This window comes from Odontesthes bonariensis, chromosome 14, assembly GCF_027942865.1.
Source record: "Odontesthes bonariensis isolate fOdoBon6 chromosome 14, fOdoBon6.hap1, whole genome shotgun sequence".
NCBI classification, from domain to species: Eukaryota; Metazoa; Chordata; class Actinopteri; order Atheriniformes; family Atherinopsidae; genus Odontesthes; species Odontesthes bonariensis.
This window is the reverse complement of record NC_134519.1, coordinates 30,682,615-30,708,412: the sequence shown is the minus strand read 5'-3', so window position 1 is coordinate 30,708,412 and position 25,798 is coordinate 30,682,615. Positions and strand designations below refer to the sequence as shown.

Genomic DNA, 25,798 nt, shown 5'->3' with positions numbered 1-25,798 from the left:
CAGCTGCTGAAGACACAGCAGTCTGCTGAAAGTGAAGTGGTTATTTTATGATGGGATATCAGTTAAGCACTTACAGTAAGAGATCATTTTGTAAATATACATAAAACATATGGTATAGATATGCAATCATTGAGAAATCATTGCCTATCTTCCCCTTGAAGTACAAGAAACCAGATTATTTCATTTTCCTGGCATTTTCCTGTTGGTGTGATAGTCTGCGATTCAAGGTACTCAAAGATACCCAGCAAGTTTGCTCTGGTTTTCATTTTAAATCAGATCTTCTATATTTCTTTCATCAAGGCAACCATTTTGTCCATTGGGAACAAATACATATATATATGTCCCTTTTAGTTACATTAAAGGTATACAAGGAATTCAGTGTTTAACACCCTTACAATTAAGGGTAATAAAAAGCAAAGAAAAAGGAGGGAAAAAAGCTTCAAAAAGCAGCATATTTCAGCTCTTACTCTATTCGTGTTTTTATGCATCATTCATGCACAGTTGCTACCCAATGTATACTGTCGCCTGTCAGACAATTGCAACTTATTCCAAAATGATTTCTACAAAAGAAAAAAACATGTAGTGAAAAGCCATAGCAACATGGAGATTAGTTGCTTTTAGTAGTTCTCAGCTCAGCTCCTCTTTCAGAATTCCTCCCTGTTTCATCAAACAGACAGCTTATAAATACTACTACAAGATACCCCATTTTTTAAAAGAAAAGTAGGAGAAACAAAAACATTTAACCTGTAAAATCTGACTGCACCTTTGAAATAAATCTTTTCTATTTTTTTTCCTTTGGATTCACAAGCCAGGGGGCCTACCACCAGTCGCCAAGATGCCAGTGCAGAATTGCTCTCTTGCAGCTCTTGTCACATCTGTTGCCACAGTTTTCAGAGACTTGGCTTGCCCTGATGCGGCTGTGATATGTGGGATGAATATCTCTTGGGTGTTGGCTAATGCTACTGAAAAAGATGTGAAGAAAATGTGTTTGAGTGAGGAGGAGTACATTAGCATGGAAATGGGGGCTCCAAAGTCTTCAAAGTTTCTACCTGTCTGCATCACCTACCTTATCATCTTTGTGGTGGGTGTTCTTGGCAACTCCCTGACCTGTGCGGTCATTTTGCGCTACAGGGTGATGCAGACGCCCACCAACTACTATCTACTGAGCCTGGCTGTATCAGACCTACTAGTGCTCCTTTTGGGCATGCCATTGGAGCTCTACGAGATGCAACAGAATTACCCCTTCCTGCTCGGGGAGGGGGGCTGCTACTTCAAAATCTTCCTGTTTGAGACAGTCTGCTTTGCCTCAATCCTCAATGTCACAGCGCTCAGTGTGGAACGCTACGTGGCGGTCATGCACCCCCTTAAAGTCAAATTTATGACTACACGTGCGCACGTCAAGAAGGTCATCTTCATGTTGTGGGTTCTGTCCATGCTGTGTGCTGTGCCAAACACCAGCCTGCATGGGATTTACGTGCTGCCTCCATGGTTTGGGCGGGAGTTCCCCCGATCTGCTATCTGCCGTACGTATCCTGAAGATTTTTATAGTTTTCTGTTAGAAGCTTTGCACTCAAGTCTGCGGTTTACCACTAATTTCAAAATGCTAACATGTCAAACAACCATTCATTTCTTGTAGATTTTTGATCATATCAAGAATTCAGCTCAATGACTTGAAAAAGTTTTCATGCTGTCAAAATCAGAGCACACATGACATTGTGATCCTAATTTATTTAGTTGTTTCACTGTTTTCTCTCCATCCTCAGACGTCGTAAAGCCTATATGGATGTACAACCTGATCATCCTGATCTCCACCCTGGTCTTCTTCATGCTCCCCATGTTGATCATTAGCATTCTTTACTTCCTCATTGGTTTGCAGCTGCGCAGGGAGAGGCTGATGACTGCGGTTGGTACCAACTGTAGCTTTGGACCAGAGAGTGTCTCCAAGTCCCACAAGAAGAGGCTGAGTAAACGCAACCTGCAAGTCACAAAAATGCTCTGTAAGTGTTATTTCAGTAAATTAATTTTCTTTTATTTAGGTCACAGTTAGAGTAAAGGTAATGGCTGCAACTCAGTGTCTTCTGAAGTACTGAAAACATGATTGTTTTTGCACCTTGGCCATGCCCACATTGCATGATTGACTGCACGGGCTCGCTCATGCTTGCTGTGCACACCTTGGATTTGAACTTCAATTACCGTTAGTCCAATAAATCTTTTACTATTGTGATCCATGGTCTTCTATTAGGGAAAGGTATGTTGGGAGTGAGGTGCCAACCAAGTGGAACCAAGCAAGACATAGATAGGTTGGGTCAGAGTGCAGTGATGGAGACGCCATTCTGGTCTGTTGTGTTGAAGAGAGAGATGACCCATTAAGAGAAACTGCAGCTTTACCAGTCAAATCTGTTTCCCTCCACATAAATGGTTATGAGCTGCAGGTTGTGACAGAAGAAATGAGATTGTGAATACAAGAGGCTGAAATTAGCTTAATCTGAGGTACAGATGGCCCCACACTTAGGGTGAGGAGCTCGGTCATCCAGAAGAAGCTCATAGTAAAGTCGCTGCTCCTCAGCAGCAAAAGGAGCCATTTTAGATGGTTATGGCGTATTGATCTGAAGGTTGTCTGGAGGCCCTCTAGGCATGGCTCACCAGGATCAGGCCTTCAGGTGAACCACGCAGAGATACAATTTGGTGCTGCAGTTTCCCCCTTGAAAATAGTTTAAGGAGGTGGCTGGGGAGAGGGAGGTCTAGGGGTCCCTACTCAAACTGCTGCCCCAGCAGCCCTCACCCAGGGTTAGCAAAAAGATAGATTAAATAAATTATTACAAACTCTCTTGCTCTGTCCAAGCACTGCATGGATGCTCGTATGAATCCAAGCACTGTTGAATGCATTTGTCTCAGCCTATTTAACTTTTTTTCTAACGTAGATGGCCCCATGTCTTAGCATTGAGTTGACTGTACATTTTCTACCGTGTTACCGTTCAAACAAAGATGCCCCAATTTTTTTAATATCTTTACCCTGGTGAAGAGTTCTAAACAATTCATTTTCACTTGCCAAACCTGTGTTAGAAGACCATGGGTGCAAATGCTTCAAATTCATAGAAATATCTGTGTCTGTGTAAAAGATCTCTTTGTCCAGTTGAAAGTGACTCATGTAACTGCTCCATGTGCTCCAGGCGTGTTGGTGGTCGTCTTTGGCCTGTGCTGGGCTCCCTTCCACGTGGACCGCTTGATGTGGAGCTTCATCGACAAGTGGTCACCGCAGCACTACATGATCTTTGAGAATGTCCACATCGTCTCAGGAGTCTGCTTCTATCTGAGCTCTGCAGTCAACCCCATTCTCTACAACCTCATGTCTACCAAGTTCAGAGAAATGTTCAGTCATGTTACGTGTTGCTCTGAAGGCTGGCAAGCTCGCCCCAGTTTAAAGAATATTCAACGCAGCACCTTCAGCGAGAAAATGCCCCACAGTAAGAATTGGACTTAATCCCTTCTGAGGCAGTGTGTGGCAAAGAAAGTTAGAGATAAATTACCCCCCAAAAAACAACTGAATATAGGACTGTGAAAATGTAACATACAGGAGGAATGGAGCTTCATTCATATCTTAATAACCAGACTGAAATCATGGGGAAACGTGTGGTCTGACCACCGCTGTCATCAATACTCTAAACAAGATAATATCTTTTGCATGAAATGTTCTTCATCCATCCAACAGAGCTCAAAGACTTGAGAAATATTCTATTATATGATAAATACCGAAGCCATTCCATAGACCACCCACATTTCAAAAGGTATTTATGTTTTACTTATGTTGGTTTTTCCTGTCATTTGTCTCCCAACTGATTGTATTTAAGCAGCCTGGAGACATTCACAACCAAAAGGGGGGATTGTCTGCTCATCTTGGTAGTGAGTGGTGTCACATAAAGATGATAAGACTGTACGAAGTACAGGCAGAACCTTTGACCAAAGACCATGATGCAGTCCCTGAGAAACACACTTAAGGACGCTTTCCTATTATAGTTTAAAGTTCACCAGACTGTTGGGGGGAAAATGCTAATTGTACAGTAGACTGATAGGATCAGTGTTGAGGTTAATGTTTGGGTGAACTGTGAAACCCACCAACTGTCTCAAATGTAAACCATTTCTGTTTGTGATGTATGCTTTTATTGTATCTTCTGTATAGTGTTAAAAGTAGCATTTCCAGGCTTGCCTTTTTGCTGCTGTGCAGTGAGAACATTAACGCACTCTTGCACCACAGCATAGATAGACAAGCCTCCTGTTAAAAAGCAAGACTTGTGTACATTAGCTTGAGGTAAAAATGAAAGTCATTCAAGTGATTTACAAAATATGCTTTTGTAACATTTAAAAAAGTTATTAAATTATTAAATGACCCTCTAAAGCTTGATGTGCAGTAAGAGGGTCTCATTCTTTCTGAGCCCTCAACGCTTCAAGAGTACCACCATCTTTTACCCCAAGAAAACCAGCGCGGCCTACACCACAGAGCTGAGCTATGACTCCTATCCACTATCCAAACGTTGTAACGGAGGAGGCATTGAAGCTGATCATGACACATGATGAGTCATGTCCCTCACATATATATATAAGATCCACTTGCCATGTTTCTGTGAAAACTAATTGAGGTATTATATATGTTTACCTTCTGCATGTAATGTACAATATTAGTAACTTTATGTTTTATTCAAAACTTTAACGTACTGTACTTGCAGCACAAAGTGAAGATGAATTATGTGTACATAATGTTTATGTATGTGAATCATCTTTTTGAATAATGCCCTGGAGCAACTGCAGTATTCTCCATTATTCAATGAAAGTCTGTATGTTTTTCTCTGAATTTGCTCTTCAGAGGACATGTCTGTTCTGCTTGTTCTTGAATGTAGTCTTTGAATAACTGCTTAAAATGTGCCAGCAGACTTGCTGTATTGGTTTTATTATTGGTTTTACTTGGAATACAACAAGCTTAATGAGCTCCAGGACATCGACATCTTTAGTGTAAACATTATAGTTGAAGTGCTGGCTAAACAGTTTGAGTAACGGGGCACGGGTATGCCAAGAGTCAGGAACCTTTCTGCTGGGGTTGTCTCATCTCAACTTCGGGTAAGTCGCACTGTAAACCAAAAACTAATTTATACAAATGGAGATGATGATCATGAGGCAAAGAGGATAATGGGAAAAGATTAAAAAAAGAAATGAGGGGATGAAGCAGGAGCCAGCTGTTGAATACTGACAAAACATTTGGTAATGACTCAGTGGGCCACACCAGCACTAATGAACAGTAATCTATTCACAGTTTCCATCATCATTACAGAAGACGCTGCTCATACACAGGCTCTGCATATAGACCTATTTAAAGGGCCACATCATAGTATCACCCAAGTAATGGTATTCACTCAAGCAGACAATATCATTTAACTACAAAGACGTGTGAATAGAATGTTGGCGCTGTGATAATTAAAGGACATGTCAGCCCAAATAAGAATTTTAATGCATTTCATTTCACTTCTACTAACCTCAATGAGCACAGATCTGGAAACTTTCTACAAGCTGAAAGCCATAAAAATCCCAGGACAGGAAACAATAAAAAGTTAATGTGATGCTAAGTAGGAGCTTCAAAAAAAAGAAGAACGACAAAGTTTTTGGCCTCACATATCTCGATCTGACACGGAGGAGTGACTTAAATTCATCGTTGTGGCGTGTCTTTTTTCAAGATTTAATGAAAAGTTGAGGACTCATCTTTTTTAGATGTGAAAGTTGTCGGAGTGGTAAAATTATAGATCACCTGTACCAAAGCAGCCAATGATAAGAGCTGGAAATCCAATCCAACAATGTTCTTTTGACACCTGTGATAATTGAGGACATAAGCAAGACAGGAGAAAATGCAAAGGTGCGTCAGAGACATGACGGCTATGGAAGAGAAGATATGATATTCTGCCAAGGGGATGATGTGAAATGTTGCTTAATGAGATGACATTAAGTCTTGTGAGGATGGAGACTGAGGTTGACGGTCTGACTGCTCAAGGATTCCTCTAACATTAGTAAAAAAAAAAGAAAAGGAAGAGAAGATCAGTGTCATTGATTTGATGTGTTAAAAAGAGACCTGGAACAACTGTTACAGCACCAGCTCCATGATTCGATTTTCTGTCAAGCAGAAAAAGGCAGTTGCTGGAAAGAGGGGTATTCAGCAGAAACCCAGCATCCAGAAGTGGACTGAAACATGTGAAAGGGCCTAGATTGAATGTTATTCATATCAACATATATCAGTATTTTTGTTTTTTTATGGCTTTTTGAAGGTCAATAAGCACGTTTAAAGGACACAAGAAAAAAATAATCATAATGTGAATGTGTACATACTTCACACTGTGTTGTATGCTGGGAGGGGTAACGCCATCTTGTGAGGAATGCTCTCCCATTGCCTCCATTTAAAAGCATTGTTGCCTGGTCAGACTGTGTTTTGCTTGGCTAAAACATTATCAAATTTAGTGGAGAAGAGATTAAGAAAGTAAAAAAGGGAAGGTGGATCTAGATAATTTATTAAAGTAAACATGATATTCCCATATGCAGCGGCTTGCAAAATTATTCACATCTCTTGTTGTTTCCCCCCTTTTTTTTGCATTAAAACCTGTAATTTGAATAAATTTGAAAATTGTATATATGTTTTGACTAAATAAAACAAGTACAAATGGCTCACTGAATTAACTGTGGCACCACTTTGCAGTTTTCAGTTTCTACTTCAGGATGAGATAGGCTATTTCACAAGAGAAAAGAAAATTCCAGGGCGGTCTTTGTATATACCAATATATAGGAGATAGCATGGTAGCCTCCCCAGGACAATGTACTCAACCTCACTGCAAATACTGCACCAGAATGGCTCAAGTTATGACAAAAAGCCCAACTTCGTCATGATAGTTTTTTGTGTATTCTGCTGTTCTGGTCTATTCTTTTTGTTCCATGTTTTCAGTACGACCTTCATCCTGTCATTATTCTTAGTTTCCTCTGATCCCTCTTGTCTGGTTCTCAACTCCATATACACACCTGTTTCCCTGTCAATTACTCACAGATGCAGTCACTTTCTCATTCGTTCCCTCAGTCTATATTCCATTTGGTTTTACTCAGTCTCTGCCAGATTCTCGCTGTCATCTCCTCATGTTTTGTTCGTGGTCCTTTTCTCAGTCTGATTTCTTGTAGTTCTGTGGCTTTGTTTTCGCAGTTTTGCTTTTGGAGTTCGGGCTAGTCATGCAATTTTTGTTAGTTCTAATTTAACTAAGTCTAGTTTAGTTTCCCTTACCTCCAGTCTGCTTCTAGTCTGCTGTTTGGTTTCTTCTCGTTCTTGTCCTCCACCTGTGAGAAAACTTGGCCCACATGAAAGACTTGGTTTAATCCCATTCTGACTTCATCATAACAAGGCAATTTATCTTGCTGCACATATCTCACCAGAAAACCCTTTGACTGACTAACCAGAATCCAAATTGATAGCTAGGAGTGTGTTTTGAGTGTGATGACAATTAGGATGACAACAGCGGTTGATTGTATTTGGTTCCAGTTGATTCATTAAGTTTAAATCTCGGTGGGTTTTCACAGAAAGGTGCTTCATCCAATCACATGTATATCACATAGAAATACATCAAACAATCCCAATCCAAGGAGAGGCCCTTCCCTGCACAACCACAGGAAATCAAATCGTTTTCTTCAGCCTTATAGACTAATTACGTCCAGATTTGAGCAGTCTAACTTTTCATACAGTCAACGGTAAACAGGATGTGAAAACTGCAGTGGCCCTTTAGGAACATCCCTTTAATTCCTGAATCGGAAGTCAACTTCAGCTTTGTGCATGGTAATCCGTGTAAAGTTATTCATCAGAAGTTGAAACATCACTGCCTCACAGATGAAGCCTCTGTTAGCGACCTCAGTTCTGTCTCAGACTAACATTTTTTATTTCACACCAAAATCGTGGAAGCTTATAGCCTTTCAAAATATTCTCTGCTGTCTAGCGATACATGACACTGTAATATATAATTCACAGTATGTTACACATGTATTGATTTTACACTTAGGCCACACTCAAATTTTTAGAAAATCTAAATAAGAAAAGCAGATTTTTTTTAAATTTTAAATTTTAATGTTTAATTTGTTATTTTTTTATTTTATTTTATTATTTATGTTTTTTTTTTTTTAATTTAATTTAATTTAATTTAATTTAATTTAATTTAAAATTTAAAATTTAAAATTTTCTTATTTTCTTATTTTTGCTTGTTTTTGTGAGGGGTTGCACGGTGGTGTGGTGGTCAGCACCACCACCTCACAGCAAGAAGGTTCCAGGTTCAACTCCCAGCTGGGGCCTTTCTATGTTCTCCCCGTGTATGCGTGGGTTCTCTCTGGGTACTCTGACTTCCTCCCACTGTCCAAAAACATGCATGTTAGGTTAATAGGTCTCTAAAATTGGCCTTAGGAGTGAGTGTGAGCGTGTGTGTGGTTGTTTGTCTCTGTGTGGCACTGTGATGGACTGGCGGCCTGTCCAGGGTGTACCCCGCCTCTCCCCCATTGACCACTGGGATAGGCTCCAGCCCCCCTGCCACCCGACCGACGGATTCAGCGGGTATAGAAAATGGATGGATGGATGGATGTTTTTGTGAGCATGTTTGTTCATCAGATTTATCATAATGTGAAAAATATCTAGGTCCATTCTTGTAATATTTCCCTACCTTGTCTTTTGACACTTCTGGCAGCTTCTGGAGGCAGCTGCCAGCATGACAACTAATTAGCATTGATAGTTGTGCATATCCAGGGTTCATGGAAAGGTTTGTTTTTAAAACAGTGGCGTTCCACAACATTCCACAACCGTGGAGGAAACCAAAGAACAAAAAAAAAATTGCCAAGGGGATAGCAAGAAGATCCTCTTAAATAAACCAAGCAACAGCAGTAACACTAAATTATACATCCAAGTATACAAGATCTGTTTTTCCTGATATGCTGTTGCTAAGTGTGGTCAGATTGCTTTACGTCACTTATAATTTCCTTGAGAAAATAACTCATTTGAAATCTTAACGCTTGTTCCAAATGTGACTCACAGCGCTAATTTTCATCCCACCATCTAATCAAATGATTAACTCCACATGTGGCAGAAAACATCAATTTGATTTATAGAAAAAGATTCAAATTGCAGTACGTACCACAGTGAAACATTTGTTCCTATAACCAAATACTAACTGGTTTTAACTAGTTGCCAGCATAGAAGCCATGATTAAAGCAGATGCATCTCTTAGCTGTGAAATGAACATAGACAAAATCCCAGCACATAGCACGCAGGAGGTTTCATGCTGTAATTGGAACAGTTGTGTTAAATGCATCATTATCTATAGGGACTGCCTTAACCTCCTCGAAGGGTGCATTTAATTAGGTTTAGAAGGGTTTTGCTTCTGTTTAATTAAACTGTGCTCATACGAAAGCACTTCTGGCATTGTAATTAAACTTGAACCCTACACAACACTGTATATATTATTTTTAGTTTCTTTTGCATGGAGGAACAAATAATCTACTAAGACAGTTTAGGCTGAATGCGACTTTAAAAAGTTTCTAAATGCAGATTTGAACTTGAAACTAACTTTATTTCATCTGAGTGAGTTCAAATAAAACACAATTAAGTCTGACTCAACACAAATTGAATTTTATTTATATGAGAAAAAAAGCAACAGCAGTAAAAATGTATAGAAAAACCGACATTAAAACAAAGAATGTTTTTCATACATGTCAAGTAGATATCAAAGAACAGCTCAAATGAAACAGACTTAAATGTAAAAATGCTCCCTGAGCCAAAGGTGTGAGGTTATGGGCTGTCAAACAATGTCGACACCCTTAAATAAATAGAATGCTTCAGGGCTTTTTGGGACAGTACTTTCTCTCAAACTGGGCTACTTTAAACTTCCGAAGGCAGCCTTTGTAGTTCATGAAGCGGATTTTTCCAAAAACAGGCCTCTCTGCCCAGCCCTGGTCGTGGATGCCGCAGATAGACCACATACAACCTACAGGACAGTGGAGAGGGCATGAATTTGTGGCAAGAGCCAATGAGTAAATCAGTGACAGTTTCTGAAATATGCTAATCCAACTCCCACTTCCTTACCGACAAAGCCATTAGGATCCTGACCATCCAGCTCATAGCGATCATTTAGGTACAGAGCGGTGGAGAGCGCCTCCTCCGGCGAGGGCGTCCACTCCAGAATCTTCTTGGCCCAGTACATCCTCAGGAAACCGTGCATCTTTCCCTCGGTTACCATCTGGTACTAATGGAAAACACAAAATGGACTGGTGAACAACAGTTTGAAAAAACTTGGATGATTTAAACACTTTAAATAGGAATGGCAGAATATAAATCTGGTGAGAGGTTTAAGTCTTCCACATCTTTTCAAAAATACATTTTTTCCCCTCAAACATGCAGCTAACTGCTGTACCTGAGCTGCGTTCCACAACTTGTCATGAGTCTTTGCTTTCTCAAGTTGCTCTCGTGTGTAGATATACTCCCTCTTGTCTTTGGCATGATCTTTCAAAGTCTTCTGAGCCCACTCATAAGCACCTGAGAACCACACACGCACATCAATATATATTTAAAACAAACAGAAGTACGACTTATGATGTTAAGCACTTTGAATTGTTTTGTACATGAAATGTGCTATACAAATAAATTTGACTTGACTTAAGTTGTTGCCATTTTGCTTTCGAGCGTATCAGCTCAGAATAATTCATTCAGCTTGCGTGGAAGTGACTCATGAGAATGATGACAGCAAAGGAACAATTATGGAAACACAGTGAACAGGATTCAGATTTAATGAGACAGACTGACCCTCCACGCTGTCGTATTTCTTGTTGTAGAAGCAGAAGTTGTCCGTCAGCTCCCTTCGCACCACCAGCTCCTCGATGAAGGCGGGGACAGACTGACTTGCATGCTTCCCACAGCGCTGAACTTGCAGCGCCACACGCTGGGCTGAAATCTGGCCTGATCGGGGGAAGAAGACAAAGGTGGAGAGGGATTAGAAAACAACAGCTGACAGTGGATGCAATGCAAATAAATATATTAATTATACAAGTGTATTATGGAACTAAACCATGTTCAATATATGGGCAGATGTGAAAGCAACTGTTGCCTTCATGGCCAGAGATGAACTAATGTCTTCATAACAATCCAAGTTTTGAGTTCTTCAACACATTTACAGCACATGCACACTGGAGCTGAGCTACCGTTCTAATGGGCCATTCCGCTGGCAAAAGAAACGGAAAATATGTGGTTTGAGAGCAGTTTGGCTGTATTAATATACCCTTACACTTTTTCCAATCTAGTTCAGCATATACATGCTGGAGCGATGCGCCCACCAACTGTATTTGGTGTTTGGAAAAGGTCAATTACATATGATTTTGATCAGACTGATATGGTTGCATGCATTTTAAAAATCAAGGTTTTATCAGATCAACACAATTAACTTCTCTCTAGTGTCGTGTTAATGAGCTTATGGATGGAAACACCAGAACATAAAATAAAAAAAAGTGGTGGGGGGGGGGATTTGTTGCTTTCAGTGACTGAGCATGCAGGTGGACCTGCACTCGGCAGACAAAGCGTGTCATTCTTTTTATACTACCAAATCTGCCATGCCAATACGGAATTGTGAAAGTAGAAAGAAAAAGAAAAAAGATTTTTTGACTTGTTTCATGAAGGAGGACACGTTTGCATGGCATCATGTAGATGAAGTACAGATAAAGGACACTCTGGGAGCAAATGTACATCATGAGGACTCGTAGACAGCAAGAAGTATAAAATAAAAAAGCATCCAGGGTTTACAAGAAGAGGTCTGGAAATAAAACATCTTCATAAATTTATTAGACCAACACCCCGATTAAATGCGTCAGTCTAATAATTTTGCTTTAGGATTGAGGATAATTCCTGTGCACCAACTTTATTTTTCCACATGGGGATTACAGAAACAAATTTTTGTCCAGCACACCTTCAACTGCTCATCTGGACGGGTATGTATCAGCAGTGACACGAGCATGCAGCATCTACTTTTATTTAGCAATACTTTTTGAATGTGTAATCTTTCAGTTTAAAAGCATGCCTCAGACAAACAACAGGTCTGAAGAGCATCAAAAGCAGGCCACAACACACATATTAGGATACACACCAGCATATAAAATGGACATTTAGTTGAAAAGAAAACATACTTTTATCTATTAAAAATTTGGGCTGCGCTGCTAAGTACATCCACAGTGCATGTTAAATAATGACGATTCAATTATGTGGAGACATTGTAGGACACCCATTAGCACATCCTGTACTCAAGCTGTGGACCCTTATTTTGTGGCAAATTTTTTTAAATGTAAACTAATTTGAAGAACAGAAATTAGACGACCCAATGACTGCTGGTGAAGGGACTTGTCTAATTTGTTGACTCGATACAGATTTTAAACCATCTGGTAACACCCTGAACTGATCAACAACAGTAAAAAGCCTTTGAGACATCCACAGAAACTGAATTTCTACAGAAAGACAAACGGTTCAGCTCAGAAACCACAAACACTCGCCTTGTAGTGTACCAATTGCATCTGTTCCACGGGTCAGGCAGGTTGCTCGACTTCAGTACATACAGGTGATGTCATCGTGGTTCTTGTTAGGCATTTGACTCTCACAACAAGTCAAGATGTAGAAGCTAAACGAACGTGTTTTTTGGTATGAAATGTCTGGAAGGTTGTTTGAGGATGAGAACCACATCCATGCTTGTGGGAAATCCCCCAGTGTGCGGTTAAGTGTTTCTTTTTAATCAAGCAGGTTTCAGCAGTTATTAGTCTGACAGATAGCTTGGGCTGAATGATATACTTGCAGTTAGCCGACTGCCGTCTTGGTCTCAGCGAAAGGTAATGTGAGAATTCTTGATAAGAATTGGAGACCTCAGCTATTCATTGCGTAATAGTACTGACCGAAGCGGAGCCACGGGGACAGCTGGCTGAGCGCAGCCTCGTTTGGGTCATTGCGCTGGGTGCCGAACAGTTTGAGGCGAACATCAATGAAGGACTCCAACATGGCCATCCCAGCTTCTGCACCTGGCTTAGCCCACTGCGGCTCTCCTACTGTTCTGTCAACCTGCAAGGAGGCCAGGGTTTTGTCCCAGTCTACCGGCTGCGAGGTGGGGAAAAAAAAAAAAAAAAACAACTTTCATGAACAGGCTCAAACCAGTGAAGATTTTTTTCTTTATTTTTTTTCCTCTAACAGCTTATTTTCCTGCGAACCAACACCTCCAGAACACTTACTTTGGCAGTTCTCGTTGCAGTGTGAGGGTGCTTCTCTACAGGAGGAAAATCAGTGAGGAACTCTGACAAAAGATTGGTAATTTTGCCTCTGATGGTCCTGGCAGAGTACTCCTGTTTAGGTGATGCTACCCAGCACGGAACAATGTTATGGGCATCAACCTGTGTGTGAGGGAAATAAGGCATGACGAAAAGGATACCGTCTGCGGAAATAAAGGCAACATGCATCGAAGAAGAGTGAGGTCACTTGCATCCTTATTACTTTCTGTGGGAATGTGATCTCATGAAGCAGGACAGGCAAACGTGTGAAAATAACCTGGAAATGAAATATCCTGCCAACTCACTCTCACCATAAATGACATCCATTATAATGAGTTTTCAAACCTGTATGAAGGGAATGTCCTTTGGAAGGCTCTTTTTGACATCTTTTAACCCCTTCAGTGGCTCTCTGAGGGGGGAGAAGTCCGCCACCACCGCCCCAAAGCCACGATCAGACACAAAGCCAGGGAGAACTTCCCCTGCTGCACCATGCAGCAAGTGGAACTGGATGTTCAAGTGTTTGCATTCCTGTTTGGTGGGACAAGATGAACAATAATGAGGGGAATATAAACCTTTTCTTTTTTTCCCATATCATCATTTTGTATATTCTGAGGCAAGAAGCTGCACTAAGCATCACTAACATGCAGCAAACATTCCTACAGATATCCTAGATGTGTTTACAGTGGCCTGATTTATGAAACAGTCTGCTCAGCCAATGAGGACTTTGTTTTCTTTCCTGGCTACTGACAATATTTCAGTATCTCAAGACTGATAAATCATAGCATCTTAAAAGGCCTTTGTGAAAAACATTTGACTCTCGTACAGCAACGAAACGGAAATTGATTCTGACTTTATCCAATGGTAAGAATTCCTCTAAACTCCAAGCAGATTGGCCCATTTTGATCAAACCTCACCTGCATGTTCACACATGCACTGTAAATACATAAAGAGAAGAATAAGTAAAAACAAATAAAAACAATAAAACAGAAAGCAATAAAATACAACAAAATCGAATAAGATAAAAGTGTCATCATACTACTGGGTATTAAAAGCAATCCTAAATAAGTAGGTTTTTAGCCTAGATGATGTGTGAATCTACCTCGTCAAAGAACTGACAACCTTATTAGGATGACAAAATTTTTGTTTTTCTCCTCGACAGGTAATTTAGCCTTCCTACACACACACACACACACAAATCAGCCACAACAACGCGACCACCACCATTATGAACACCTCAGCAGTGTTCCTCACTTTATCAGTCAGCTATTTTTATCTAACAGTTGACAGGCATGGGTGCAGTTTGTTGTGTGGTGGTTGGGCCTCATTTGAGATGGTTGCCACCTCAAACTCGACCACTAGATGTCAGCATTTGTTACACACTGCTCCTTAAAGCATCAGACCAAAGATATATGGATTTCCCTCCAAGTTTCACTGATCAGTGTAAACAAATCATCTTTTCACTTAAATGACAAGAAAAATAAGTGTAGTGAATCATCGTGCTTGAAACCAACTACAGGGAGATACTAGGACAGGGACAAAAATGTGTCATACTGTGAGAATATCTCTTTCAATCAAATGAATGGAGATTCATGGCTGAAGTGAGGGTACCTAAAGGATGTTTTAGTCTGTACCTTTGCAACTTCTTCCAAACCCTTCAGCAGAAAGCCAAAATGTCTCAGAGTGGACAGCTCTGATTTTGGGGCAACCAAACAGTAACAGACATGCAGAGGGAGGTTCTCCTTCACAGCCAGCTGCTGGGCACGGATCAGCGCCCAGTTATCTAAATGAAAACACACACACACTGTAAATAGAGACACGGAGAGAAGGAATGCCATAAAGACTTATTTTCCACTGGTTGCTGGTCAGATGTTTACCCTGCACTCTCTGGTCTCTTAACATCCAGTAAAGCACCCCCTCTGAGCCCTGCTTGATCTTCTCAGCGTCAGATATGAAACGCTGGCGCTTCTTCTTGAACTTCATGTCCTTCTCCTCAGCCCTCTGCTGCTTCACCAGGCTCTGCAGCCACCCTGCAGCCTTCTTCGGCTTCTCCTCCTTCTCCTCGGCCAGCTTCGGCTGCTTGGCGCTGGGCTGCTTACCTCTTGCGAGAGGAGCTGCTTTACGCTTTTTGTCCGACATGGTGGTTTCACCGACGAATGAGTTGGTTAAGCGGAAGAGTGTCGAGCTGGGCCGCTGACTCTGGTGAATGGCGAGCTTAAACAGTCGTGGTGCAAAGAGAAAGGTTGAGCTGCAGGAAACCACCGTGAAATGATCAAACCCTTTTAGCAACACAACCTATAAAGATGGGGGAAACACCATAAAAACACCAAATAGATAACAAGTGAAAGTGGACAACATACTTAAAAGACTCCATTGAATGAGTTCTCATTCAAGTAGCGAAATACCACATCGCAAATACATACCTCGTCCAAGCACAGACCCACATACACGGTATAAATCTTCAAATTAACCGCAGTTCGACACGAAAAAGAGCTTTAACTTCGATAAACCAAGAAACACTAACGAAGCAACTGCTGTTGTAGCAGCCCAGTCAGACAAACGTAAGCTATCCCTCTTTACACAACTGCTTACATGAACACAGTGGTGTTTAGGTTTGGTAACGCTGTGTTTTTGCCAAGTCCAACTACAATTCCCATGCTGCATTTATCCTGTCGTAACGGCGCATGCGCGGCGCCGAAGATTTACCGTTGTAGCGCAGCCTCAAAAGGACGGACAGCTTGCACCTCTGCTAGCCATTAAAGCTATTCTGTTGGTTTTGGATTGTTAGCCGTGGCTTAAAGTATGAACAACACAGCAGCAGTTCGAAGGACAAGACCAGTGGTTCCCGATAAAGTCGACATGTCCTTGGGTAAGGTTCTCATTTGCTTGGACCATTGTTTATAAGTGAGAGTCCCGCTAATGTTAGCCACTGCTCTGGTAGCTGGTTAAGCCAGATAAATATATCTCATTTGAGAATTCACCTGCTCTTGTATGCCATTACCCGTGTGATACCTTTGACAGATGACATCATTCGGTTGAACAAAAAAGAGAAGCAGGTTAAAATGAGACAATCAAATGGGAACCGCCGACCATTCAAGAAGAAAGGGCGTTTAAACCAAGCAAAGGGGGTTTCTCAGAGGACAACAGGACCAGCTCTAAGAGGTGAGACCCAACGTTTCCGCGGAGCTTGTTTACCTAATGTGATGTCCTCGAACGGTGAAACTGTGTACGTAAATGACGCCATTAAACTATCCTTACCAGAGGGAGGCATGCCTCGAGGAGGAGCGGCTAAATTAAGAAACAGAAGGGTTCCTCCTCTCGCAGGTAGACGACGGGGTCAAGGGGTCATCACAGGACTGGCAGCCAGGAGGCCAACTGTCCTGCTGAAACGACCCAGCACCCTCACCAGAGCAACACCCAGCCAGGTATTGGAGAACAATTCAGTTCAATTCAGTTTTATTTATATAGCGCCAAATGTCATCTCCAGGCACTTCAGTGATACAGTCCAATTCAAGCCAATTGGAGTTCAATTCATTGTAATCATAATCCAACCAAATCCAATTAATTAAATTCAAAATTAGTCCAATTCATACATACAGAGCCAATTCAAAAACAATTTCCTAGCTAAGGAAACCAACGGATTGTAGCAAAACTTCCCTTTTGTCCAATCCCCCGTTCTGAGCATGGGCAAAGTGAGGAAAGGTGTGACAAAACAAGGCCTCCAGCAGGCTGGGCCTATAGTTTCAGCATCACCTGAGCCATCCCTAACTGTAAGCTTTATCAATAAGGAAAGTTTTAAGCCTGACCTTGGAGTTGGACAGGGTATCGGCTTCCCGGACATATACCGGTAGCTGGTTCCACAGAGTGGGGCCTGATGACTGAAGGCTCTGCCTCCCATTCTACTTTTACCTCTGGGAACCTCAAGTAAACCTGCAGTTTGGGAGCGAAGTGCTCTGTTGGGGAAAATATCTAAAAACAGGCTGTAGTCTCCTGCTTGGACAGAGGCAGTCCAGTTCAACCCATAGATTTTTGTTGGTTATCTGGATACTTGGCACTGTTTAGTTTGACAAAGAAAAAAAAAAGATTTTAAAATGTATGGCATTGTTACCATAGTAGCAAAGGTCAGCCTTGCTTATCAAGTCTCAAAGCAAGTCATCCTTATGTTTAGTTTGTAATGTCTTATCTGGTGCATTACTTGCACCTGATCAGTGTTTGTTGTCTGCATCAGATCCACAGAGATGGAGATTGACATGATTTTAAGTTCTGTGCTTTGTGTGAAGCGTAAGTTTGTGAACACAAAAATCCCAAATTGTCCAGATTTATAAAACCTTGTGAATTGTCTGGTAAAGCTCAATTTATGGCTTCTAGTCTGCGCATTAGATCAGCTTTACATCCCACCTGCTGCACCCACCTCTTCAAACATAAATGGTAAAATCGAGACAGAATTAGCCGGAGGTGATTACTGTCCACCTAAACTTAAATTTAACTCTGTGATATATGCTCGGTTTTTGTCATCAGTTAGCCTCACTGAAATGACTCGCTGTATTCGCTTTTTAACATTGAACAAAGGCATTAAAGACTTCATCTTGATTGCATCTTACAGATGATAATCATGTCCTGGCACTCTTCGTAACACACAACAGTTTACATTGTCCACAGTTTAAAAAAAAACAAAACAGTGAATTTACAGGCGGGTAGTCCATGAATGTTGCTCTGTCAAAGCTAATACCAAACGGAACTTTACAACTCCCAATTGCAGAAAAGTTTGTATGCTGTGTAAAATGCAAACAGAACACAGTGGCTTAGTTATCTCATAAACCAATATTTCATTTACAGTAGAACACGGTAAGCGTATGAAATGTTGAAATGAAAACACTGCCTCTACAAACTGGAGAAATTTCAGAATAATTTCCCTCAGGGTAAAACTTTGAACACCTTGAATATTTAATCAACTACAGAACATAGAGTTGTGGCTGAAAATCGATATTAGGTGCCTGTGATCTTCAGGCCTCAGGCAGCACTGGATTAAAAAAAAAAAAAAGATTCTGTCGTGGAAAAAGCTGCATGAGCCCCAGAACATTTTCAAAAATCACTGAATGGGAACAGAGTTCACCGTGCCATCCGCATGCTTTGATCAAGACACTCTGTTCTGTTGTTAGACAAAAGCAAATTTAAAATTCTTTTTGGCAATCATGGATGAGGCATCCTTCAGGCGAAAGAGGAGAGGGACCATCCTGCTTGCACTAGGTTCAAAAGCCTGTACCTCTGATGGTATGTGGGAGCATTAGTGTTTATAGAAACTGGCAAATTGCACATCTGGAAAGGCACCATGAATGCTGAATGTTTTCTACAGGTTTAAGATCAACACATCAACATCCAGGCGACGTCTTTTTCGGGGAAGGCCAAATGTGACGCATAACAGTTGATCACTGGATATCTTGTCGTTTGATATGTACAAGCAGTTCAGGTTCTACAAATAATTTGCATTTGGATAATTTACCTTATATGAATGATCATATGTTCATTCCCTGCTTAAGAAAACAAGACAGAAACCCAGGCCGTACATCCAGCGTTCTGAGGCCCCGTACAGGAGGCCGGAGGTCCAGAGGCGGCCGTACCGGCAGCCTGATCCTCAGAGAGGCCAGAACCCAACGTCAGTCAGGAGGCCTTTTCAACTGCGACGGCGGTGAGAACGCTTAGTGATGACATGCTCTACAGAACACCACGCTGTAATGTAACACATGGACAGTTATTAAAGTGCTGCTGTTTTGATAATGAACAAGAATCACCTCTGTGTGAGTTAAATTTCAGTTGGGGTTTATTGTCAACCTTTGGTTACCTGCGCTTCACACAGTCCACTGATGAAACTGCGCTGTATCCGCTGCTGAATTACCCTGCTGCTTTTTGTGTTGGGCTCACGCAGACCGCTGCCGCCTGTCCAGCAGACTCAGAGGGAGGCACGCCAGGCCACATTTCTTTTTCACAGGGGAATCAAGGTACTTGATGTAAATGGCTGTTTGAGTGAAATCAGATCTCTGCACTTCAAGACTTTTGATCCAGCTGTCTTCGTGTCCTGTGCAGGTACAAGCTCAGGTGCAGAAGCCGGATCCCCACACTCCTCCAGTCAAAACACGGCAGTAAGTTTTCTCCCAAGCTGTTCAGGTTTGAGTTGTTCAGCTTCCTCTGTGCGAGGAAGAGGAACTGTCACCGAGGATGTGACTCGTTTGGAAGGGAAAGAGGAGCATTGTTTGCCATTCTAGGACCTGTGTCTGTCATTTGTGTGAATGTGAGACACTTTCTCTGCTTGTCCACTAGATGGCGAACATCGACAACTAGCAGTGGAATCTTGACCGTTTCAATCGCCAACCCTACAGCCATGACTCAGCCTGAGTAAACATTCAGAACAAAGCCTGCAGAAACACACTAGTTCTAGATATGACTATGAATACAGGAAATCTAGTGTTATACATTCTTACTTAGAGTAGCTTTTGTGTTGTCACTCGTTTGTAGGCCCCCCACTGCGTGGACTCTGCATCCTCCGCCTGCCAGCTCAGCTCCTGTTAAAGTGGAAACGTTGGAGAAGAAAATCCCGAAAGGAGTGCCTCTGCAGTTTGATATCAACAGCGTTGGGAAACCGGTGAGGGAGTGCAGCTTTAAGATTCGGGTGCAGTTAATTGACCACAATTCCAGTTCTGTGTATTGATATGCTGTCCTCGGCTTCCCCTGTCCACAGCAAACGTCGATGACATTGAATGAGCGGTTTCGCATCTTGAAAGACGAACGCATGACTGCAGCACAAAGCAGTCAAGGCAGCAGATTTGTGACTGTGGGTTAGCCAGCTAGAAGAGAGGCGGAGGAAACTGAGTAGCTCCTCGGTCCTGCTCACTCACACAGCGAACACTACCTGATTGATGGGACAGCGCTGACCCACTGACGTTACTAATGGAAGAGAAGTCGGTCAGAGACGCGCTCAGCCGAGAAACCGTGAGAACTCAAGTGTTGTTGGAAGAGTTTGTCTGAAAAACGCTCCCATCCATTGTCCGTCCTATTGTCTCAGCTGTTTGTATTGTGGATGCTCTATATTGGGAAAGGGTGTTCTTCTCCCCCCCCCCCCCCCCATTTGGATGTGGAAACGCTAACACTGAACACTTTTTGTAAGCATTTCTTTTCAGAGATGACCGCTATGTATTTGCTAGGATAACGTGTGTGTTCTCCACTTTTGACATTTGAGAATTGTTTTGTAATTCCTTCAAATAAATGAGTTTCTCTAAGTATTAGAGAGTGTCTGTGTTCAGCATCAGAGCAGCTTGTAGCGCACCAACGCAGAACGCATCCTTTCTTATAATCTGTGTGTGAAAGACAAAACTCCAGCTGCTTATTTACAGCAGTCTGCTGTGACAAGAGTTTGGTGCACCTCACACCTCTAAAAAGTTCACTTGTAGTCTTTGTAGCATTGCATCCTGCTGTGGGTGTTGTTCACGAATTGCTTTGTAAAAGGTCTCCAAACGTTCGCACATATTTTGGGTATTTTACCTTTTGAACAAGTGTAATGCTTCAAGAGTCAGAGCACCTGAGTGACCCCGTTCAGGAGCTCAAACAAAACAGTACCATTTGGAATCTGAATATTGCTTTTATTTAAATACATTAAAATTTGCAAAGTAACAAAACTATTGGCATATGAAACTCAAACACCATTTAAATGAACAAAACATGGCTCACTTCATTTTTCTGTGACTAGTGTCAGTAACACTAGGTTATTTTTGACTCTGCTGCGCATACCCCCCCCCGTCCCCTTTTACACTGTTCACAGACTATCTTACAATAAGAGTGCTGAATAAAAATGAGGTAAGAAAGTGGTTTGAAGATTACAGGTCATGCAGAACATGCTGAACAGCAACAAAAAATTTGTGAGAGAAGTAACAAAACAAAATGTGCATTTTCAAAATAATTTACACAGCTTTGCATCTTTGGTTGACGTACATTGAAGTATGTTGGATGATTTCACAGCTTCCCCTCCCCACCCGGCGCTCTGGAAAATAAAAAAAGAGGGGGAAAAAAAATGCAAATAAAGGAGGGGGGAGGGGGGGTGTTGCAATACCAATTCACTTTGAGATAAACTAATCGAGTTTTCTTCAACTGCCCACTGCAGGCTCACATTAACGCTTGTTAACAGGTGCAGAGTTGCCTTAATACTTTATGCTATACAAAAATTTACATTCAATCGGGCTCGTGCTATGAATTGGCAATTGCAGCGTAAGACCTGCGTTAGTGTTAAACATTTGTCAGAATTTTTTCTTTTGCCTACATTTTTCACAAAGCGGTGCCTGGGAAGTGTGGCCGATGTTAAAACACTACGAGAACAGAGGACACGCGTCGGCGGGCTACTGTTTGACAGGTTTCATGAAATTGTTCATTTATGAAAATAGCAGCCCTGTAATAAATAAAACACTTATAACAGTAGAACTTAAAAGACTGATGCAAGAGTTGGACTCGATGTAAAAGTAACGGCAGCGGCGTGGCGCTCCGACAAAAACTAACTCTCCCAGTTCTTATTATACAACATAAAACAGCAAGGCTAAAAATACCCCTTTACCCACTCTGTCTTTTAAAAAAATATTCGCTCTCTTGACAGTCACCCCCCCACCCCCCACCCCCGGTCGGCTGTCCCTTACATGTGGTGAACCCCACTGGCTTCTGCACCCTTGGTTTCAGGTCAGGTCATGAGGTTGGGTTGGCTCTGCTCTGGTCTAATAAAAGATGCCATTTTCACAAGAACAAGATGAAAAATGGAAAACCCGCCACGACCTGTCCTGAAGTTCCATCGCACGCTCTCGAGTCCCTCTGTCGCTCTTGATGATTGCATTAACACTGGAAAGGCCCACAGTACAGATGCATACAGACATTCCAACACTTGTTCACAGTCTCGCTGACTCATCCTGACACACATTCACAAGCACTGTACTTCGTGGTCAAGCTGGTGGCTAAGAAGACAAAGTTTTTTTTTCTTCCTTTTAATTTCACATATACTAATTATAATAAGTTGTACAAGAATGCTCCTCTTTTTTTTTTTTTTACTGCCCTGTGCAAAGCAGGGCAGATGCACTTCAAGCAGAGGTGACGTTGGGTTGCAGCTGCTTGCCGGGATCGAGCTGAGGCTGAGTCTGGAGCTGCTGGGGTTTGGGGTGGTGCTGCAGCTGGGGGTGTGACTGCTGCTGAGGCTGCGGCTGGCTGAGTCCTTGCTGCGGAGGCGTGGCGCCGGAGGTGGCGGCCGACTGGGCGGACAGCTGAGACAGCTGCTCGCTGTTGGCCAGAGACTTCAGCACGGCGTTCTCCCTCTCCAGTACAGAGTTCCTCTCATATAACTCCTTGATCTGCTCCTTTAAGACCTCCACCTCTTCACGTACTGCATACATCAGATGGCTTTTCACCAGGTCCTGAAGAAAAGGAGGGTGTGATATAAAACGTGCAACTGGACCACTAATAGTCTCAGCCAGACGCAACAGAGGCATGCAGAGGCTAATGTATCTTTGTAATATGCGGGGACACTTGCAACTTTTGGGTTTGTGTTAGGGTTACTCACCATTGCCTGTTCAATTTTATTGTCAATGGCAACAATGTTGGTTCCAGAGGCACTGCAGGGGACAAAAAGGAGGAATGAATCACATTAGTTTCAAGATTCAAACCTCCAGGAAGAGTAGGTTTTTCTTCCCTTTGTTTTATTAATGATAATAATAATAAAGTAATGAATGTGGACAAGCATTTTCAATAAAAATGCAAACCCAACAATACAAAAAGCCTTATACACATCTATAGATATATCTATAAGTATCTATAGATACATGTAGACACACAGTCATTGAAGGTATTTATGTACATATATAACAACTCATATGTAGGTCAGGTCAAATCTAGGTCAGGCAAAATTCATCATGGATGCGATATTTTCTCCAAAAACCAAAGACAGAAACCCCAACAAATAGCACTGCAGATACAGCATTGGTACCCACATATTCAGCTATAGTTACCCAGGTCGGTCTTTGGTTTGGCTGCTGGTAAAACCACCACCCTCCACGTGTCTACCCCTGCTCTGACACCTCTGCATGCGGAGGGGCGCGGCGGCCGCCTTTCTCTTACCAGCCGCGTGAGCGGTAGAAGCGGCTGTCACAGCTCGCGAGCCGGGCTGGGTCCCCGGGACAGACCGACGGTGTGACAGCGAGCGTGCAGCGCATGGTGCCGAAGCTTCGCTGGGAGCGGAGGACAGGGGGCCATAGCCGGAGCCGGTATAAATGGGTATCCGTATTTAGAATAATGAAACACGAGCCGAACAGTGGAGAAAGAAGTAAAAGACACACCTCTGGAACGACTTCTGGCTCCGCCCGCTGCACTCACTGCTAACTGTTAGAAGTGACATGAATCTTTGGGCGCCTGGCCCTGCAGCAAAACCATATATGAATAAATGAGCAAGACTTCACGCAGCCAGGCTTCTTCCACAGCCACTAATCACTGCACTAATCTCAGTCTAACAGATGATGTTCTATAAAAGACCACACAACAGCTGTATGACACATATAGGACTACTTCACCATGAAAAGCTATTCCTAGAACTTTTACCTTCATATAGTGTTAGAGCAGGGTTTGCTGAGTTCAGGTATTTGTAAGTTTAATTCACTGTACAGATGTCTTTAAGTAATCCGATTGATGGTTTTGTCATAATGCTGCGGTTACAAAAATCGGGATTTTATAAAAGCAGAGCAAGTTACTTTACCAGTCGCAAACTAGTCTTAATGTGCTGATTTTCAGCCACAATTTGACGTGTCCAGCGTACTGACAAAAAAACAAAAAAAAAAAAAAAAAGGAAACAAAAATATGTGCTATGCAAAAACCCTTTGTAGTATGTGTGGGGTTTCTAGGCCCATCTTACTCTAGATGAGCAGAGGATTTGATCTCTAATTGAATGTTCATTTTTGAAAAGCGCAGTTTCGTACAATTTCGTTGGGACCAACATGTTTCCATGCATTTTAAATGTCTGGCTGTGGTTGGACTAACACAATTTGTCGTTTATTTCTAGTGTCGTAAACATGCGCACAGAGAATTATGTAGTAATGAACTGTGAAATTGTACTGTTAAAACAGCTTTTCATCAATTTTCTGTTTGTTCAACCCCAACCCTATCATGGTAACATTTTAAATAGGGTCAGTACAATACCTTAGCTTAGCCAACATTTAGTAGTGTATCTGACAACTTGCTATCTTACTATTCTTCATCACAGACTTCCCTGAATTCCAGTATTTGAATTCTGGAAGCTGTGAAGCCCAAATACAGTACCCCCGTATATCTGGATTGAAGGCCCAAATGAAGGATCTCCGTTGTTATGGAACAGTTGGTGCATGTATTGGAGTTACACACCTTGACATTTTTTTTTCTGAGGAGACAGCACTGCAGCGCTGAAGTCAGAGTGCTGTGCATCTACTCTGAGATCTGAAGTTTCAGGAGTAATACAGTTGGTGAATGCTCGGTGGATTCATCTTGTGCAGAGCAAGAGTGATACAGCTGTGGATCATCAACAACACCCGCCTAATTGTCACCTGGCAGTTTCACAAACTTTTAGCATAAGCTGCATTAGGACAGAGCAGTTCTAAAAAAGGTCCACCTCGAATTCCGTTCTATGAACTACCCTTCCCCAGGGGAACCGTTTCATTTTGCATTCGCACATGAGTCGGGAGCTCATGGGGATAGGAGCTGATGGGGACTGATGCGACGCAACCGTCTGCAACAGTGACGTGTTGCTTTAACGCCACACTCAACAACAAAACAAAACCCGCGAAAAGTAAGGAGAGAAGAAAAAAAACACCACCAAGAAGCTATCGTGTTCATGGTCTGCATGACAGTAATATCAATCATGGACGATCACATCGGGCGTCTAACATCGAGGCTGGAAGAGCTCACAGAGAGAGTCAGGATCGAGCGGAGGCCATACTTCTTCGTTTCATGAAGGAAGGAGAGCAGAGCGCCGCAGACAAAGGAGACGGCGTGTAAGTTTAACTTATTAAACACGTGCCGGTTGTGTCCGTGTTGTATAAGTAAACATTTCAGCTGTTATTCTACTGTTTATGTTGAGCAGATCAGGAACATGAAGAAGCGGAAATCTGACAAGGGGCGTAGCTACCAACCACCGAACACCTACGTCAGATGTGTTCCTATGGAACCCAAAAAAGACCCGGCCTCGGAGGAGCAGCTAAAATGGTTATAGGAATTGAGGGCCGTGGTCACTAGTTCCTGTATGTCCAAATGCAGGAAAAAACGGCCCCGTTCCTTAAAAGGTTATAGGAACTGCAAAAGGTTCCTACAGTGGGAATGCGCCCATTGACAGTTGGGATCCACAGAGACACCGAGGTGAGTCTCTTCCTACCCGCTGGTTTACTCACTCTGCACAGGCTCTCAAATTAATCCACAACAGGACAAACCCGCT

At 42.1% G+C, this 25,798-nt stretch overlaps 4 protein-coding genes across 5 annotated transcripts in view; 2 read left to right on the top strand and 2 right to left on the bottom strand.

Moving 5' to 3' along the window:
- The first annotated feature begins 817 nt into the window (after positions 1-817).
- Positions 818-3,778, top strand: LOC142398417 (neuromedin-U receptor 1-like). Its single transcript, XM_075482400.1, has 3 exons — positions 818-1,523; positions 1,764-1,997; positions 3,171-3,778. The coding sequence occupies exons 1-3, from the start codon at positions 836-838 to the stop codon at positions 3,479-3,481; spliced, it is 1,233 nt and encodes a 410-aa protein (XP_075338515.1). The 5' UTR covers positions 818-835; the 3' UTR covers positions 3,482-3,778.
- Positions 3,779-9,651: 5,873 nt separating this feature from the next.
- cpdp (CPD photolyase) lies at positions 9,652-15,957 on the bottom strand. The gene is made up of 10 exons (XM_075483998.1): positions 15,753-15,957; positions 15,207-15,577; positions 14,964-15,112; positions 13,678-13,860; positions 13,297-13,455; positions 12,967-13,165; positions 10,844-10,996; positions 10,455-10,576; positions 10,127-10,286; positions 9,652-10,028 (listed from the first exon to the last, which is right to left on the bottom strand). The coding sequence occupies exons 1-10, from the start codon at positions 15,773-15,775 to the stop codon at positions 9,880-9,882; spliced, it is 1,668 nt and encodes a 555-aa protein (XP_075340113.1). The 5' UTR covers positions 15,776-15,957; the 3' UTR covers positions 9,652-9,879.
- A 66-nt stretch (positions 15,958-16,023) lies between these two features.
- On the top strand, positions 16,024-20,606 carry LOC142399375 (UAP56-interacting factor-like). Its single transcript, XM_075483997.1, has 9 exons — positions 16,024-16,198; positions 16,351-16,491; positions 16,591-16,754; positions 18,867-19,015; positions 19,253-19,325; positions 19,411-19,466; positions 19,645-19,719; positions 19,840-19,966; positions 20,063-20,606. Exons 1-9 carry the CDS (start codon positions 16,132-16,134, stop codon positions 20,162-20,164), a joined length of 954 nt encoding a protein of 317 aa, XP_075340112.1. The 5' UTR covers positions 16,024-16,131; the 3' UTR covers positions 20,165-20,606.
- A 333-nt stretch (positions 20,607-20,939) lies between these two features.
- Positions 20,940-25,798, bottom strand: part of LOC142399374 (TSC22 domain family protein 2-like) — a 28,082-nt gene continuing 23,223 nt past the window's right edge. For both annotated transcript variants that reach the window (XM_075483995.1, XM_075483996.1), the window contains 2 exons: positions 22,910-22,961; positions 20,940-22,763 (listed from right to left, as the gene is read on the bottom strand). In XM_075483995.1, the coding sequence (XP_075340110.1) occupies positions 22,434-22,763; positions 22,910-22,961 (382 nt within the window). In that variant the 3' untranslated portion in view covers positions 20,940-22,433. The remainder of the gene's footprint in view (positions 22,764-22,909; positions 22,962-25,798) is intronic.